The 18,437-nt window shown below is 45.2% G+C and overlaps 1 protein-coding gene across 8 annotated transcripts in view; it reads right to left on the reverse strand.

The window, feature by feature from the left end:
• MARK2 (microtubule affinity regulating kinase 2) overlaps positions 1–18,437 on the reverse strand; it is a 56,388-nt gene that overhangs the window by 28,688 nt on the left and 9,263 nt on the right. Inside the window, exon 1 of one of the 8 annotated variants that reach the window (XM_087422739.1) lies at positions 4,491–4,577. The exons of the other annotated variants lie outside the window; for them this stretch is intronic. Coding sequence (XP_087278865.1) covers positions 4,491–4,526 — 36 coding nt within the window. The 5' untranslated portion in view covers positions 4,527–4,577. Of the gene's footprint in view, positions 1–4,490; positions 4,578–18,437 lie in introns of those variants that run through there. 8 annotated transcript variants of the gene reach the window in all.

Raw genomic sequence — 18,437 nt, forward strand, 5'->3', positions numbered from 1 at the left:
GGGAAATGAATTCAGTGTTCCAAGGTGGGGCCTAGGAACATATCTTTGCTCTCCAAGCAGCATGGGTAGCAGAAACTGGGGCTCTCTAACCTTCAAACCCTGGGTGAAGGCTTGAAACAAGAGGACTTGAGGTGGGCAAGGGGGCTTCAAAACATTTGGGGTATTCGGGTAGGAGAGAGGGTCTAAGGAGATATGAACCCAGGTGGAGACGAGGAATTAGGCTCAAGGAAAGGAATTTTGAGTAGGTACTGCCTTAGAGGAGAGAAGGGCTAATTAAGGAAGACCAGAGAGAAGAACTTTCAGCTAGAGAGACACAGTCCCCTGACATATCAGGGGCAAATGTTCTTTAGAACTGTCTCCTTGCTTGGCAAATGAAGCCGGAGAGGCACCTCATATCTGCCTCACTGGGCCTGTGGCTGCCACTGCAGTTTCTTTTTTTTTTTTTTTTAAAGATTTTATTTATTATTTTTCCCCCCAAAGCCCCAGTCGATAGTTGTGTGTCATAGCTGCACATCCTTCTAGTTGCTGTATGTGGGACGCGGCCTCAGCATGGCCGGAGAAGCAGCGCGTCGGTGCGCGCCCGGGATCCGAACCCGGGTCGCCAGCAGCGGAGCGCGCTCACTTAACCACCAAGCCACGGGGCCGGCCCATGCCACTGCAGTTTCAACCCTGGGCTGAGGGCAGAGACTGCTGGATCCTGTCACTGACTGGCCATGACCCGGGCAGGTGCCTTGGCTAGCTTGCCAGATAAATGGAGGGGGTTCATTTGTGAGAAGTTAGGTGGAGAAGATTGGAAAGCACAAGCTCCTCGGCGAGGCTAACTACATGTCAGCTTCTGACTTTAGGCCTAGTTTGTCCCCCAAAGCCAAACACTGTTCATCTGCTGGTGGCAATGAGAGTTCTACTCCGAGTGCCCTAGCTATCTGTGCATTTGGCCTGGGAGCAGAGAGTACGGTAAAGGAGATAACAGCCATCTTCCATTACAAGTGCCTTCTTAAAAAGCACTTTTTCTAGTTAATTCATCTTTTCAGAAAGAGTCCTAAGAAGCGAGTCTGATTGTACTGGTTTCCAAGAGAAGGGAGTGGTCCAGAGAAGGCCCAGCGTAGCCCTGGCCAAGGCGGCAGGGACACGTGGGTCCAGACTTCAGTGTTGGAGGTTCTGAGCTTTCTGACCTCTGTGATATGAACCTAGGAGCAGCGCTCTTTGGTACGGATTGGCTCATGTGATGGTGGAAGCCCTCAGGAACTAGTACCACCAGTTAACAGGTGGTGTCGGGAGGAAGGGGGCCACTTTTGGGCATTGTCAGATGTACTATTACACAGACTGCAGACAAGAGAATGCTGGTTGTTTTGAAGGAGGCAAGCAGCCAAGTCTGTAGCTCTTCACCTCTGAATTCACTCAGAGAGGGCAAGGAAGAAAGGATGGCTACAAAAGGAATACAGATCCTCTGCAACAAATCCTGAAGGGCAGCTCTAATTGCCAAGAGGCATGATGGCTTAAATAAAGATCTGAAGACTGAGAGGAAAACCCCACCCAGGATACCTCCGATCAGAAGAATCTAGCAGGGCCGGCCCCGTGGCTTAGCGGTTAAGTGCGCGCGCTCTGATGCTGGCGGCCCGGGTTCGGATCCCGGGAGCGCCCCGAGGCACCACTTCTCCGTCCAACGCGAGGCCGAGTCCCACGTACAGCAACTAGAAGGATGTGAACCTATGACGTACAACTATCTACTGGGGCTTTGGGGGGAAAAACTGAATAAATAAAATCTTTAAAAAAAAAAAAGAAGAATCTAGCTGGCAGCAGAAGGCCACTGCTACCCATTCTGTTGTTCTATCTAGTCCACGAGACCACCAAGGACAAAGACCCCACAGGCATAAAAGGGTCTCCACCAAGAGAAAACAGAAGGTGTTAAGTCAGAAATCACCGAATATTCAACACCGTCCAAAACACTTAGAACAATGCCTGGCATACACTAAATGCTCACGACATGCCTGCTATTATTACTATAATTCCATATGCTTTCCCAACTTACTCTGTAGGCTACCAGAAAAAGATATGGCTTTTGGCTTTAACTTCTTTACCCAATGATCACTGCAAATGCTCTCCATCTCTACCTGGATCTTTTCCTACTGCCCCAGAAGAGCTCTAGAGTTGAAGGCCAAGTTCTGGTCATCTATTCACATGGCCTGGACTTGGACTTGGGTTTCCCGCAGAGCCAGAAAAGGCTCCAGCAGCTCAACCGTTTTATCCCTTCCATAAAAGGCCACTCTGCTTTCCCCTGATAAAAAACACTTTAAACATCCACATCCCACCCTAGGAAAATCCAGAGTACACACCACAGCTCCTGAGATATACAATGTCAGCAAGCTTGCCACAATCTTCCAGATATATGGACCTGGAAACTTTGCAAATCAATAGTCACAGCGGGGTATGCGACCAGTATTGAAGACACATACACACAGTGTGGCTCGAGTCCCTGACTGTCATGCCCTGAAGAGTGCTGCCTTTTCAGGTGTGAGATGAGGGAGACCTGCGTGTGGGGGTGATGGTGGTGGTGAACACTCAGCTGCTCTGCCAGCCCCCGGGTGTCTCTGGCGTGGAGACTCAGCAGCCTGCTGTGGCAGCCAGGCTCCCACCGCCAGCTGTCCTTCACACCACATAACAAGAGCACTGTTTGGGAAGATGGGATTTTCAGTGTTGGATTTTGTATCCCATGAATTAGCGTGCATCTGTCTCAGGGGCAGTTTCCTGAAACAGCTGCATGTCCTGGGCCTCTGCAGACAGGATTTGAGACACAGGAGAAAGATAAATGAGATGCCAGAAGTAGGAATTCAGGGATAATAAAGGCAAGAAGGAATAAACTGTCTCGCTGTCTTCTCTCTCCCATCCCCCGGGAGCTGTCTTGTCCTACCTGGTCCTCGCTAAGGAAGCACATCCTCTCCCATTTACTTCCTTGGCAGACCCAGGCTTCCTCCCAGCTCTCCACCTCTTTACCCTGACAGCTCGACCCCGTCAAGTGACCATGGTATCTAAAGCTGATGCTGGTTACCCCAGGAAGAGATAACCAAGGTCATGTGAGCTGGCCCGACACGTTCTGCTGCACTTGTTTATAGGCAAGAGGATTAAAACAACCTGTCAGGGGAGGGAAGGGGGCAAACCCTGTGCCCAGGGCAAGCACTGGGAACACAGCAGAGAGGCCTCCCGCCAAGAAATCTTTCGCTCAAATATAAAGCAGAAATCTGTTAGCAAACGCCAAACCAGTTAACTATGCCAAATACCACGTACGATACACTGACCTTGAGGCACTGCTCAATTTTTCCAATGTTCTTTGTAGGAAAGGTTTGGGTTTTTTTGGGGCTGGGGGAGACTAGAGGCATGAACAACACAGGCCCCCATAAAGAGCCCCAAATTAAATTAATACCCACCCAAGCAAAGCCTTTATAGGCCACCAAGAAATGTACGTGATGTAGGGCTAAAGAAAGGAAGGTTTTAAGGGTACATCTGCATAAAGAAAGCACTCAGTTCCCAGATGCCTAAATGCCCAATCAGAAGTCAAACTACCAAAGCAGAACTTGCTGTGACCATTTCTTGTCCTACCCAAAGTCAGAACTGGGAGACAAATCAGGTACAGCTCCAGGGCTGAGGGGCTTGGGCAGCAGGGAGTCCAGAGACCAGGGCAGGAGCGTCCTCTCTAACCAGAGGGCCACCCTGACAGTGACAGCCCTAGCCACAAGACACAGGAAGAAGAGAGGAAGGCAGCACCTGAGCCTGTGGCTCCAGGCAGTCTAGGCTCTCGACAGCGATGCCGCAGAAGCTGGCCCCTGGTTCTGCGAAATTAGATTCTCTCTCCCTTGCTCCTAAATAACAGCCCCTAAATAACCAATCCTCCCCTCTCAGCAAGCTTGGGCTGCTCCGGTCTGAGCTCTGCGATAGGCACTCAAATCTTAGCAGCAAGAGGATGTTTCCATTTGGGTGTTCCCTTGGCTGGCTGGCGAGGTCGGCAGGAGAGCGCTAGGGTGGTGCTCCTTCTCTAGCCAGCCAGAAGAGGAAAGTGAAAGGCCTGCTGGCCACCTGTGCTCCCTCGCTAACATCTCCTTTCTAGCAAAGGAGCAGCTATCACTTTCCTAACCTTCCACCCAAAGTCTTGCCAAAGCCAGGGAAGATGCACCCATCCTAGGAAAACTGAAGGTAGTTAAGTCCAGCCTAGGAATTAAAGAACCTGGCTTAGGAAAAAAAGTGATATTGTGCAGCAAGCGATTCCAAGAATAAACTCCTCAAACCACCCACCAAGCTCTCCTGAAGAGCAGGGGTGTTTAGAAGCGCTTTCCATTTCCCCACGCCTTGGAGAACAGGGTGGCCTTAGGCAGACACACACCTGGCTGGGTCATCATCTCCCCTAAGGAGCCCTGGTCTCCCTACCACCATAATGAGTCCACACCTGCCACAGAGGACCAGCCTGAGACGGTAATGTGCTCCAGAGTTCACAGACTTACGCGTCCATTAATCTTCCTCCAGATCGCTGCTGTCATGCAGAGCAGTGAGGCGGGCTGAGTCCCACTCTGCGCCTGTGAGCCGGTCACTCTAGTTTGCTTGGCAGTATTGGGGGGTAGGAGGGGGGAGAAGGAGGAAGGGAGATTATGATTCTCTATTTTCAAGCCCCGCCCCTAAAATCAGGGAGGGAAGCAGCTGGGCTCCCGGTTGCAGGAGAGCTCCAATCTCTGGGCACTATAGAGCCAACCAGCTGCACCGGAGAACTCTGGGGAACACGCACATCAAACACTGGGAAAAGGAGGGGAAACCAACCCGGGCAGAAGTGGGTTGGTCTCCTGCCAAGAACTCTGAATGGTACTCCTATCAGAACTAGAACATAACAGGAGGTGGGCAGGTTTATGGTCTCTGGGGAAAGGCAGGAGGGGAAACAGTAAAAGCTGGACTAGCATGGGAACAAAACTCGCTCCCTGGCAGGAGAGGGGACAGCCCAGCTGTCTGCAGGGCAAGGTCCACATGCAGTCAGAAGTGAAACGCTGTCCCATTACGCCTTTCCGAGACCGACAGTCCACACTCTAACCTGAGGTCAATTTTCACACGCTTTGCCGGCTGCTCCCGGAACCCTGCAGCTCAGAGCGTGGTCATTTCTACAGCCCTGTAAGCTAAGGTCTGCCTCTCAAGCGCTTGTGCCCCTCACTCCCAATCACAGCAGGGGAGCGGGACTCACTGGTGTGTTGTGCAATCTAGTCTGTGACCAAGGACAAAGCAAAAGCCACAGATGATGGCCCCTCCCACGGGGAGGGGAGAGCTCCTTCTCTGCCAGAGCAGAGCCCAAGGCTGCCACAGAGAGGTGCTGTTTAGTGACAGAAATGTCTGTCAGGAGTGGCAGAAGGGATGGCTACCAGGTACTTCCTCTTTCTCACCAATTGCTACCATGAGCCTCTTGCAGGCTGCCTCTGAAAAGCCTGCAGAACCTGTGGGGGCAGCAATGGCTTGTGAGTCACTCCCCCATGAGAAGAGGGAAACTGGTCCTGACCCCCGGGCCTGAAGAAGCCCCACAGTGTCCTCAACCAGCCCTGCTCCAAAGCTAAGGCCAGACCCCAGGACTGAAACCTGGGACAGCCTACTCTCCCCTCACTCCAGCACACAGAAAAACCAGTCCCTCTCACTCTACAACATGGGTGGGGTGGGGGCCACCAACAGTCATCTCAGCAGGGCACCCAGCACCGGGAATGGGTAGTGATGGCTTCACATTCAAAGTGCCCCTTAAGCACATGTGCATACACGTGATTTTTATACATGTATGTATCTGCACACATATGTATCTAAATGTCTATGTATGTATAAATACATATACATGTAAAATTGATTTTCAAACTAGACCCACATGGTTTCTGGATTTTTCCTTCAGCTGCATTATGAGTTGGCTGGCTCCCTTTCCCTGCCTGCAGATCCAGCCTCGCCCTTGTCCCTTCCTAGGGTCTCACTCTGGGCTCCAGCTACCTGTCTTCAAATGTACAATGTTCTCTCAGACCTCCAGGCCTTTCCTTCAGCCTCCTACTGCCTAGAACACTTTGCCTCCATCATCCACTCTCATTCTTCTTCCTGGTTAGCCTCAGCTCAGACATCCTCCAGGAAGCTTTCCCTGCTCCACCCCTCTGGCATCCTGAGGTCAGCCCTTCCTGCACTAGGAGTTCACTGCTTGCTGAATGGCCTGTCTTCTTCACAACTCTTGGTGACTATCTTGCTCACCATTATACAAGACTGAGAGTGGCTGAAGGGAAATTTCCAAGACTTAAGTCATTTCTGTTCTCAGTCCCCAGGTACAGTGACTGGCACTTAATAGGCTCTCTTGAGGCTTTCCTAATTCATGAAAAAAGACAGAGTCATGGGCCGGCCTGGTGGCATAGCGATTAGGTTCGCGTGCTCCACTTCGGCAACCCGGGGCTCGCAGGTTCAGATCCTGGGCATGGACCTATGCACTGCTCATTTAGCCACGCTGTGGAAGCATCCCACATACAAAATAGAGGAAGACTGGCACAGATGTTAGCTCAGGGCCAATCTTCCTCAAGCAAAAAAAACAAAAAACAAAAAACAAAGACGTGAGGGTCAGGGTCTTCCTGCTTTTTGTGGAGTGACTCCTCATCCAATAGCTCTTAGCACAACTCTGCCCCATGTGATCCCTCCCACCTGGGTCAGGGCTAGAATGCTGGTGCCCACTGCTTTAAATCTGTTCCCTAGGCCTTCGGGCGCCTCTATGGACACAGTCTCAGGCAGGATTTCAGAACTCATTGCTGGTGTGTGGAGCTGGGGCCTGCCATTCTTCCGCTTGTCCTCTCCCAGCCTCCCCTCTGCCGTGAGGTCTGCACGTAGCCCCCACACAAGCCTTCTAAGCAGCAGGACCGCCTGTGAAGTGGAAGCAATGCGGGGTATAGTGCCAAGGTCCCCAAGAGAGTGATTCTCGACCAGCTCCGTCCAAACAAGTGATGTAAACTTGAGCAAGTCATTCACCCTCTTGGGATCTGTGTTTCCCACTTGGAAATGAGAGGCTGGAGACGAGCTCTAAGGGTCCGTCCCATGTGCGTGTGAGGGCTCTCAGTGCCTCTGTGCTCACAAGCCTTCCAGCGCTGTCTCTGAGACCACAGCAGAAGTAAGCATGGTCTGCATGTCCTGAGGAACACATCCTGACCTTGGCTTACATCAGATCAACCCGCCGAAAAGTCTGGCTCCATGAGTAAACCTCACCTAACATGCCTTGGACACCAGGCTCACACACTGGAAAATCTCTTCTGCCTAGGGGAAAAAATTAAAGTTAACCTAGGTGACAATTCCGGACTTAGAAACATGACAACCCTGAACGCAGTGTGCCCTAGGGAAGGATCCTCTCCCTCCCTTGACTTCATTTACCCACAATTTACAAGCTCTTCACCCCTCCCAGCCTCTCTGCACACCATTAATTTGGCCATAAGGTGCAGGGAAAGGCACCATGACACAGAGTCTATTTCTAGCAGGCCCCAGGGCTCTGCAACCTTAGTCTGAGCAGGCGCAGCCCCTGGGAGGGTATGTGGCCCACCTGGTGCCTGGCACCTGCCCCTACCCGTAGCACGACTCCCCACGACTCCTCTGAGGGCTCCTGGGTGGGAAGCTGCCCGCCTGCCCGCATGGGTAGGTGATCCACGAGGAGAAACTGACTTGGCAAAGCCCAGCCAGCAGCAGTTTCAGTCTCTCTGTCCAGAGTGGAGGGAGGGGGAGGCGGGTCCAAGCAGACCAGTCCAACAGGTCCTTTCTCCACCACCCTACACAGCTGGTGCCTTCTGCACTGGTTCAAAAACAGGAGACTCAAAAGCCAGGTGGAGCTTTCACGTCCTGAGTCACAAAGACGAGGGAATCGAGAAGAAAGGAGAAAACGGTCATCTTTCTCACCCTTGCCCTACCCACAATGGTCCTGGAGAACACAGTCCCTGATCTCACACCTCTTGGTCAATTGAGAAAAGCAACTGATCTCCCCTGAGATGCTCAAAGAAAAATCTGGGTCCTCACCATCCCCAGGCGCTGAGGTGGTGTGAAATCAGTTCTTCCTGTGCCATGCTCCTGAGTTTTTCTCTCACTATAAATAACTCCAGCCTTCTGATACAGACCACATGATGTCTCCAACTCTGGACAAAATTCCCAACACTCACTGTACCCCTCTCTGTTCATCCATCCTTAAAAGGGGGAAGGATGAGGCCAATTTAACCAAGAGCCACAATGTAGCCAGACATGCTGTGTGTCAGGGGCAAGAACAGACTCAGCAAAACTAGGAGGGCTTGGCTTTCTGGCTCTGGTCCCTATAAGCCAGACAGGGTTCCCTCAGCAGCACATTCTCCCCCTGTGGTTTCCTCTCTAAGTTCTTAACACAATCCAGTAAGAGTATAAACCTTCTTCCTTACCCTCTCACCCTGAAAAAGTTGTTCTTTTTAGTCATTATTGCACCTATTAAGACACTGATTAAGATTTGTGACTTATATGGCCAAAAATTGGATAGACAGATGTCTGATTTACAAATCAATGTGGACACACTTCCCCATGGGTGGTTGTAAGTGGAAAATAATGCTCACGTTATAATTTTTCTTATGTTTTATTTCACAAATAATTCATTGAGAGATGACCACACGCAAAGCACTCTAGTAAACGCTGGGGGAGGAAGGGATACAGAGAAGGATAAAATACAGCCCAGCCTTCAAAAGAGATGATTATCTAGCAGGAGAGAGAAGCATAAATCACACAATCCGATGTGGGACCAAATCCAGGAACTAAGGTTACAGTCCACCTTTCCCCCCAATTTATTAGAAGTCTGTGGCTGTTATTTTTCAGGGGAACCACTGGCTGAGAGATCTGAGGATCCCAGGTCTCACTTCTAGCTGGGACCACAAGTTCTGCCAGAATCTATCTAAACCCCAGGGCTGCAATGAATGGGGATGCCCACCATTGAGCCAGCCACGGTGAGAGCAGTGCCATGCTGGCATAAGAGGAAGCCAACCCAGGAAGACTTACTAAAGAATCCATCATTTAGCCTCCTCCTCTCATCCCCACCTGGAAACTAAGCCCAGGCCCAATATACAAGCAAAGATGATATGGGAAGAACTTAAACACCAAGTCAAAGTTGCTCAAGACTCAGGTCATGGAAATGAAGGCAGAAAAGCCCCTAGGAATAGAACAGAAGAAAGTGTTCTTGGAGAAGATTTGGAAGGGATTCCTGAAGCTCTGCATCCAGAACCCCCAGATCTCAGTGCTGGCTGTGACTAGGGAGGCATGATTATATAGTTTCCTTTCATTTCCCAATTGTTGGTTGTCAAGCCTGGTCTCCCTCCCTAATTCCCATTCAATCAGTGCTATAGCTTGGTGCACACCCATACCAGCTTTTAAACTGTACCCTTACCCATCAGGCACCCAGCAGTGTCAGAGCTCTTCTGGAAGGTGGTAGGAAGGAGTGAATACTCATTCCTGAAAGCACTTGGAAAGAAATAAAACTCCCTAGACACACAGAGAACATTCTATGCCATCTAAAAAAAAAAAAAAAGTCACTTAATTCAGGGCCTAGAGATAAAGAGTAAGGCCCCAGTCTTCCACTGTTAGAAGAAAAACAATTCTGAAGCTAGTTCTATCTTTAAAATGGGAAAAGCCTTGGTCCAAATCACCTTAAAAGAAAATCACTTCCTTAAATTAAAAAAAAGTAGGTGAGGGGGAATGAGAATTGGTTTGTTTAAAACCTTTCCTGTATACTAGATAGCAGATAACTACACAAGACTCTTCTGGAATGGTTTACCATGAAGAATTTTATAATGTAAGCATTCTGAATGTGAAACTGGGAGTTCAGCAACTAAACATTTATTATTGAGAAAAATCCTCACACCACAATCATAATGAAGGTTTAACATCAGTGTTTGACATTTTGTCATTAAGGGATTGGTTTTAACAGTGTGGATTTGGCAGCTTGCCCTATCGGCTGTTTCACAAGCAGTTTCTGTGGTTTCAAGAAAGGCAGGGTGTTTGCTTTTAAACACTATCTTAAAAATATATTTCAGAAAAGGGTTCAACCATTCCAAGACAGAAGGAGGGAATGAAAACCAAACCAAATAAAGGAATCTGGTGCTACCAAACAGAAAGGGAGCACACCAGAGGCACCAGGGAGGAAAAGACATTATTCACCACCTGCACCAAAATGACAAGAAAAGCCAGCTCAGTGCTCCTTACTACCAAGTTAGAAAACAAGCACACAGAAGTGGCACTAAAGACATGAGATTAATAAAGGGAAATCCCTACACAGATCTTCATCTCTCCAGAAATAAACTTACCTTAAATAAATCTATTTGTTTATTTAAAAACAATACAAAACAACCCCAACACTTCCACATTGATGCAAAGGACTGTCATCTAATCAATTAGCAGCCACACCTCTCTGCCAGCTGATGTGGTAATTAAGGTAGAGATTTTTCTCCCTGGGAATACAAGTACAGAAGGGCAGAGCCCCTGTGGACCTAACCCATTATGACAGCCTTTTCATTAGCAAGAAAACACTGCCATGCACTCTCCTAGGAAGCAGTGGCCTGCATTACTAAAGAACACCTGTGTGTGAACAACAGCCACCTCTGCTGAGAGATAAAAATGTGTTGGAGATGGGGAGTGGGGAGGAGGAGAACCACTCCTAAGAAAGCCAAGAGGCTATGCTTCTCAAAGTAATTTATGTGGACCTTGGTTTTCCAGTGTAACAAAAAGATGGGTTCTAAAGTAATTTAGAAATGGCATATAACTGCAATCTTGGAGAAATGAATCAGGTCTGAACACAAATACAACCATACAGTTGAACTCCCTCTCTTTCTCTACTAGGGCAGCAGAAGGGCACAAGTGCATAAGTGATGCCTGAATCAGGGGCAGTGGCTCACCCCTTTACCCTCACCCCATGCTGGCATCTTAAAATAGGCTCAAAATTTCAGAACCTTGCTAATAAAAATCAAAACCTCTAACAGGATACAAGAAAAGGCACTATTGCCAGGGTGAGACAGCAAGTAAATCAAACCATAAACTCATAAACTCCAGTTAACTAACACTCCACAGAGGAGCACACAGCAATCTCTCACTAAGACACAACTGCAGACGTCTGGGAGGACCACATGAAGAGCTATGGGGACCAGCTAAGCTCAGGAGAGAGAGGGGAACCAAAAGAAAGACCGAACAAATGCAACAGGAAGTAGTAGCATATTACACAAGCAATGGGATAAAGAGACACAGCAGGATGGCCAGAGTTCAGCTCCCGGGATTGAACCAGCAAGTCCCAAACGCACACAGAGGCCTGGCACTACCAGCTACGGTGCTCAGTGCCCTTGGCAGCCAAGGCTAAAAGCGAGGAGCTCTGGGCCTCTGCCTGTGTAAGTGGCACGCAGAGGGTTGTAAAGAGAGAACGTCAGTTTCATAAGGATAAAATGTACACAGTTAAGATCCACACACAAAAGCTCTGTTCTTCTTTTTTGGGTGGGAGGAGGAGGAGTGCTCACACAAAAAAAGAGGTCTCGAATCCCAGCATTTTATGGGTGCCACAGAGCAGGACAGTCAAATCTAGGAATCCAAACTGCCCTATCCTATGGAGGTGCCTACTTGTTGCTTACCGATTTTAGGTCTCAGGACTCTGGTTTTTCTAAAGGGGTTCTTGAAATTCCAGAAGATGAGAAGAGATAAAGAGGAGAATCACCAGCCAGAACTAAACAACAGAGTTTTAAAAACAGTTTCCCAGCTCTTGTGTGGAGCAGTCAAGACCAGGGAGGTGAGCCCAGAGAGCTGCATGGCTGCACCGCAGCCCCCGCACGCTTTTACAGTAGGCCACAGGGAGCAGAAAGAAACAGTCAGGCAGAGGAGCCCACACACCACTCCAAAGCCAACCTGGGAGATGTGTTTAGCCCCACACTGACTGGGAGCTAATCCTAAGGGATCTATCTTCTATTGCCTGGACACAACTTAAGCCAGGGCCCAGAAAGTCTCGTTCTGACACGAACACACACTCTCGACCACTTGGGTTTGTTACCTTAACCAAGTTACTCAACATTGCTGGGCCTCTGTTTCCTCTGCAAAGTGGGGAAATAATAAGACCTACTGTCCCACAAAGATGAAATGAGCTAACGAATGTAAAAGTTAAGTAAGTGTCTGGGACAAAGTCAGTGCTCAATAAATGTTGGCTATTATTTTGTCTATCACTAAAGACACTAGCCTCAGGACACCCCTGCCCTATGAGTGAGAACGGGTAGGTGCAGTGTCCACTCCTCACAAACTCAGTCCATTCCCTTTAAGAGTTTCCCAACCACTTGGAACAGAGTAATGTACTCAGAGGGCCATCAGGAGGCACTGTTACTGAGTCACTGCCTTAGCTAATAGAGTGAACAAATCTCCTTTGAAAGCAAAAGTCTATCTTCCACACAGACCAGTGGCCAAAGAGAGAGAAAAAAGCACATCAAGTTCAATTCTGGAATTGAAATGAAAGCCACATGTGAATCTGAAAAGAAATATGCTTTGTGTAAAAAGCAGAGGATTATGGGACTTGCTGAGTGACGGGAAATGGAGCAATAACGCTGCAAGTCTATCTGCAGCCTCAAGTTGATGTAAGTTAAGCACTTGATTAAAGTTTTTTTTAATGACTCTGAGAAGTGATTCTGATTAAATGAGTTTGAAAAGATTTGCTTAAACTTAGTCCAAGTGACTATCAGAAGAGGCCCAAAGGTCTACTATTCTCGGTACTAAGGGAAGCTTTTAAAATTCAGAGGTGCTACAGAAACAGGAGGATGAGTACAAGCAAAAGATAAGGTTGAAATTATCAGGTCATTCAGAAACTGTGTATCTACTGCAATTTCATCTGTCTCCTAAAGATAAAGTTCACACACTGTTACAAACACAGCATGTGGGGCTAAAGCGAATCCTCTTACAGGAGAAAATAAAGCGTACCTACCTAAGTGTGGGATTTCACAGACATGTTTCATTAAGAAACAGGGCTAACGAAGAGCTAAGTAGAGAGAAACAGGAACAAAGTGTGTGGGCTCTAGAGCCACCCAGAGAACAGACTGGTGGCTGTTCTGGCCTTAGTGAGTGACTAGAACCTACCAGCCTTCAGCTATTGTAGGCATCAAGGTTCTTCAAGGAGATAGGCTAAGTAAGCTTTGCAGTTTTCAAATTTGGAATTGACCAATAGCCAACACACAAGCTTAAAAAAAAAAAAAACTAGTGTCATAATGAAATCCAAGTAAGCCAAATGATCTTTTTAATGGAATAATAATAATTTTTAAAAAGCCAATGCTTTGTATTAGGAGGAGGAAACAAGCCAACTTTGGTGCAAGTCCCTCAGGTCACTGAGAACCAGCTTCTTCAGCTAGGATGTCTGCAAACCAAGGCAGCAAGTGCCTCCCTGCAGCCCAGCCAGGACTCTGGGAATTGCAAAACAAAGGTTCATTATGAGGTCATAGCAAGTAACCAACCAATTAAGGAAAGGGATGACCAATCCTCTATTTGTCTACAAACGTGAATCTCACATCTCCGTCTGGAAACCCTTTACACTCTTAATTATTAAGGACCTCAAACAGTTTTTGCTCATGTGGGCTATTGCTACTGTATTATAATTAAAACTGAGAAGATGTTAAACTATCTATTAATTCATTTAAAATAACATTACTAAACCCATTACATCTACACATCTCAGTAACTATATTTTCCAACATATCAACTTAATACATATCATCATAGTAAAACCCAAGTTAAACTTAAAATGGAATTAAAGCTTCAACATGGATGAACCTTTTTTTTTAAATAATTTTATTTATTTATTTTTTTTCCCCCAAAGCCCCAGTAGATAGTTGTATGTCATTGCTGCACATCCCTCTAGTTGCTGTATGTGGGACACGGCCTCAGCATGGCCAGAGAAGCAGTGTGTTGGTGCGCGCTCAGGATCCGAACCCGGGCCGCCAGTAGCGGAGCGCGTGCACTTAACCGCTAAGCCATGGGGCCGGCCCATAGATGAACCTTGAAAACATTAGGTTAAGTGAAATGAGCCAGACACAAAAGGACAAATATTGCATGATTCCACTTATATGAGATACTTAGAACAAGTAAATTCAAAGAGAAAGAAAGTAGAATAGAGGTTACCAGAGGCTGGGGGAGAGGGAGATGGGGAGTTATTGTTTGGGATGATGAAAAAGATCTAGAAATAGTGGTGATAGCTATATAACATTGTGTACAACAGTACTTATTGCTGCTGGAATATGCACTTAAAAATTATTAAAATGGTAAATTTTATGTTATGTGTATTTTACCACAATAAAAAAATGAAATTAAAGCACAAGGCCATGACAGGGGCCAGCCTCGTGGCGTAGCGGTTAAGTGTGTGCACTCCACTGCTGGTGGCCCAGGTTTGGATCCCAGGCGCGCACCGACACACTGCTTGTCCAGCCATGCTGAGGCAGTGTCCCATATAAAGTGGAGGAAGCTGGGCACGGATGTTAGCCCAGAGCCAGTCTTCCTCAGCAAAAAAAGAGGACTGGCATGGGTATTAGCTCAGGGCTGATCTTCCTCACAAAAAAAAAAAAAAAAAAAGCACAAGGCCATGAGAAAATTTCAGACTACCATAACTGAGGAATATTCTAAAAATAACTGACCAGTATTCTTCAAAATTGTCAACATCAGGAAAGACATGCAAAGACTAAGAAATGGTCACAGATTTGAGGAGACTATGGGGACGTGACAACTAAATGCAATGGGGGATCCCGAACTGGATCCTGGGACAGAAAAAGCACGTCCGTGGAAAAACCGATGAAATCTACATAAGTTCTGTACTTTGGTTAATAGTATTACACCAAGATTAATTCTTAGTTTTGATACATGTTCTACGGTTATATAAGATGTTAACATAAGGGGAAGCTGGGTAAAGAATGTACAGGAACTCTTTGGACTATTTTTGCAACTCTTCTAAGTTTAAAATTATCTCAAAATTTAAAAAAATAAAATTTAACTGTTTAAAAAAAACTCACAAGGCCAGTGTTATGTATTTGAAGGAGGAAATAAGCCAACTTTGGTCAAAGTCCCTTGGGTCACTGAGAACCAGCTTCCTCAGCTAGAATGACAGCAAACCAAGGCAGCAAGTGCCTTCCTGTGGCCCAGCCAGGACTAAACAGGGGCTGGGAATTGCAAAATGTTTTTTATGAAATTACCAACAAATTGACCAACCCAAGCCAGGGAGAATTAACCCAAGTTTTGTCTACAACCATGATTCTTACACTTTTTGGTTTCAGAAACCCTTTGCACTAGAAGAAATAACTGAGACCCCCAAAAGTACTATATTAGAAATTAATAAGACTGAAATATGTAACCATTCATTTAAAAGGACATTAATAAAGCTGTTACATGTAGACATGTTACTTATTTAATGAAAACACTCTTTTCCAAACCACAACTTCACACAAACCAAAGGAAGTCCACCTGATGAACTAATCTCATAATGCAATCAAAACACAATGCCAGACCAAAAAAATAAAAAACGAATACCTACAAACTAAATTAGAAACAAAAAAAGAAAAAATGAGAAAAATTAAAAATGAAAGAACAAAGAAAAAGGGAAAATGACAAAAAGAAAAAAAATAAGGAAAAAAGAAGAAAAGGTGGGGGGAGAATAAACAAACCACAGATAAAAGAACAAAAACAACAAACCTCACAGGGCTAATGCTACACGTATTAGAAGAAAGAAATAAGCTAACGTGGGTCAGTCTCTGAGGCGCAGGCAGGGATTAAACAGGGGCTGGGAACTGCAAACAAGAGCTCCTTAGGAAGTCACTGCAAGCAACCAACCCAAGACGGGACAATCAACTCAGGTTTTGTCTACAACAAAGGTTTTCTCACCTTTTGGTCTCAAGAACTCTTTACACTCTCTAAAAAATCATTGAAGACTGCAAATGTTTCATTCATATGGATTATAGTTATCAATAGTTACCTTATTAGAAACTGAAACTGATAATTAAAAAAATATTTTTATTAATTCATTCAAAATAACAATAAACCTATTACATGTTGACACAAATAACCTATTTTCTATTAAAAAACTATATTTTCTAAAACAAAGTGAAATTCCTGACAAGAATTGCATTGTACATTCTTGTACATCTCTAAATGTCTGGCTTAGTGGAAGAGAGCCGACTTCTCATATCCGCTTCTGCACTCAGTGTGTTTCTGTGTGTTGTTTTGGTTGAAAGACATGAAGAAAATCTCATTTCACATGGGCCTGTAGTTGGAAAATGTAGTTTAATAGGCTTTCAGATACCGAGGATTTTCTTCTTTGATACTAGACCAAAACTCAACAAGTCGTAGTTTTTAAAGGCTAGTTGCAATGTGCAATCTGATATTTTATCAATGAACCTTTTGTGTACTTCTACATTGAAATCCATTGGTCATCTTGTAGTTTGAATGGCTCTTTTGCCCACTGGCAATCTGGGAAATATTCCTTCAGAGAATTACGCAGAATTTCCAAATATTGGCATTTTATACAATATCAAAAAATCACATTCCATTAATTTTACCACCGATCTCATCAAAAAAATCTTTGAGAAATACAAGTTTTCCAAAATTTGAATTTTCGCCTGAAAACTTGAATTTTATCACTGGCTATGATGACAGACTCACTTTGTTCAATTTCAAGAAAACATCCAGTAAAAATATTCAAGTATGAATAACTACAGTTTGTCCATCAGTTGTTCTTTCAAGTAAAAATGATGATCCACGCAGCTGGTTCAGCTCCAACACCCAAGTGCATTTTCTCAAGACAGTCATTGTACTATGGTATACAGCAGCAACACTCCACGGATACTTTGCATTTCATCACTCAGAATATTAAAGAGATCTTTATAAAAGGGTTGAGGTTTAATAAAAATTAATAACTTTTAGTGCTTCATCCAGGACATTCTTAAGTGAAAATGGCTTTTTTTTTTTTTTAACCACAAGTGTGTAGCAGGAAAGAAGTCCACGACTATGACCACTAGCAGAGTTTGGTGCCACTGCCCTCATTTTTGTTACGGCACCAGCAGTTTTCTCTGCCATTGCTTCTGCACCAACAGGGCAAATGCATATGAAGTTGTTCCAGGATAAACCACAAGAGTCAAAAAAGTTATTCAACCCTTTGCATATTTATCACCACTTGTGTTTGTTGTTGAGCATTCACATAAAAGAAAATATTCTTTGAAGCATAGTTGGTGCTGATACAAGATGAGCCACATCTATAAATCTGCTCATTTGTAAGGTGAAAGTAAAATTCTGTAAACAAGATATTAACTCAGTCTTCAGTGTGCAGCTAAATCTTGAATTCGACGAGTCACGGAAACGTATGAAGTGGCACTGCCCTGTATGTTACTGACTTTTCGTCCAGTGGGCATTCAGGAATGTCAGCCGTTCAAGACTTCATCAGTCTCTCTGCTACTGGGTGGGCTTTTCCAGCCAAGCAATGTGATAACTTATCCTGTAAGAGGCTTCAGCAACGTTTTCCATTTCTAGGTTGAAAAGCTGCAACAAATTTTTGCTTTTAAAGAGCTCATGGTGTGTACACTTAAAATCTTCAACTCCTTTTTCTTTAAACTCTGAATGACTGATCTTGAAATGATGCCGCAGCATAACCAGCACTATAACACTGCATGAAAAGGTTCCGTTGTGTAAGATGCAATAAGATACATTATTAACATCTATAAAGCTGAGAAGATAGCTTGCATCATAATTTCATTTCTTTTCATTTTTTTCCATTTCTTATTTACAGTTTTGCCCAGTTTCTCTGGAACAGATTTCTCCCTTTCACTTGTCCATGTCAGTAAACAGAGGCTGCAGCTATGTGTTGAGAAAGCAAGTCTTCTAATCTCCCTTTTTTAAGCCAACAATTCATCCTTAAATATAAGAGAAATATTATAAATTTTCTTCTATTTTAGAATAAAACAATTAAATGCTAAAATAAGTTGTAAACAAAATTTTTAAAATTAGAAGTTTTCCCAAAAGTTTTTACAAGTAAGTGTTACAAGTTGTACTTACTTCTTATTGTGTTTCCTCGAAGGTGCCAGGAAAATGCCAGGATTTCAAAATAACTATTTATTGGACAATAACGAGGTTTACAGAGATTATAGCAGGTATAACTAAAGCAAGCTAATAAGAGCACAGTAGAAGTACTAAGAACAAATCGTGTTCATCATTGAAAACTTTCACATTTATACCTTAAAGCACTACCTTAAAAATTCTAGAAAACACAAGAACACAGAAGCACACATTTCATCAGCCAAGAGTGATGATGTCAGCACACATCATTCAGCTCTGGAAAACTCCACTGTATCCTGAGAGAGAATGAGAGTGAAAAACGCAAATGCTGCATTAATGTTACGATGAAAATAATTCTGACTTCATGTACCACTGGAAGGGTCTTA

The sequence above is a fragment of the Ceratotherium simum genome, chromosome 34, assembly GCF_057802395.1.
Source record: "Ceratotherium simum simum isolate JZ-2026a chromosome 34, ASM5780239v1, whole genome shotgun sequence".
Classification (NCBI taxonomy): Eukaryota; Metazoa; Chordata; class Mammalia; order Perissodactyla; family Rhinocerotidae; genus Ceratotherium; species Ceratotherium simum.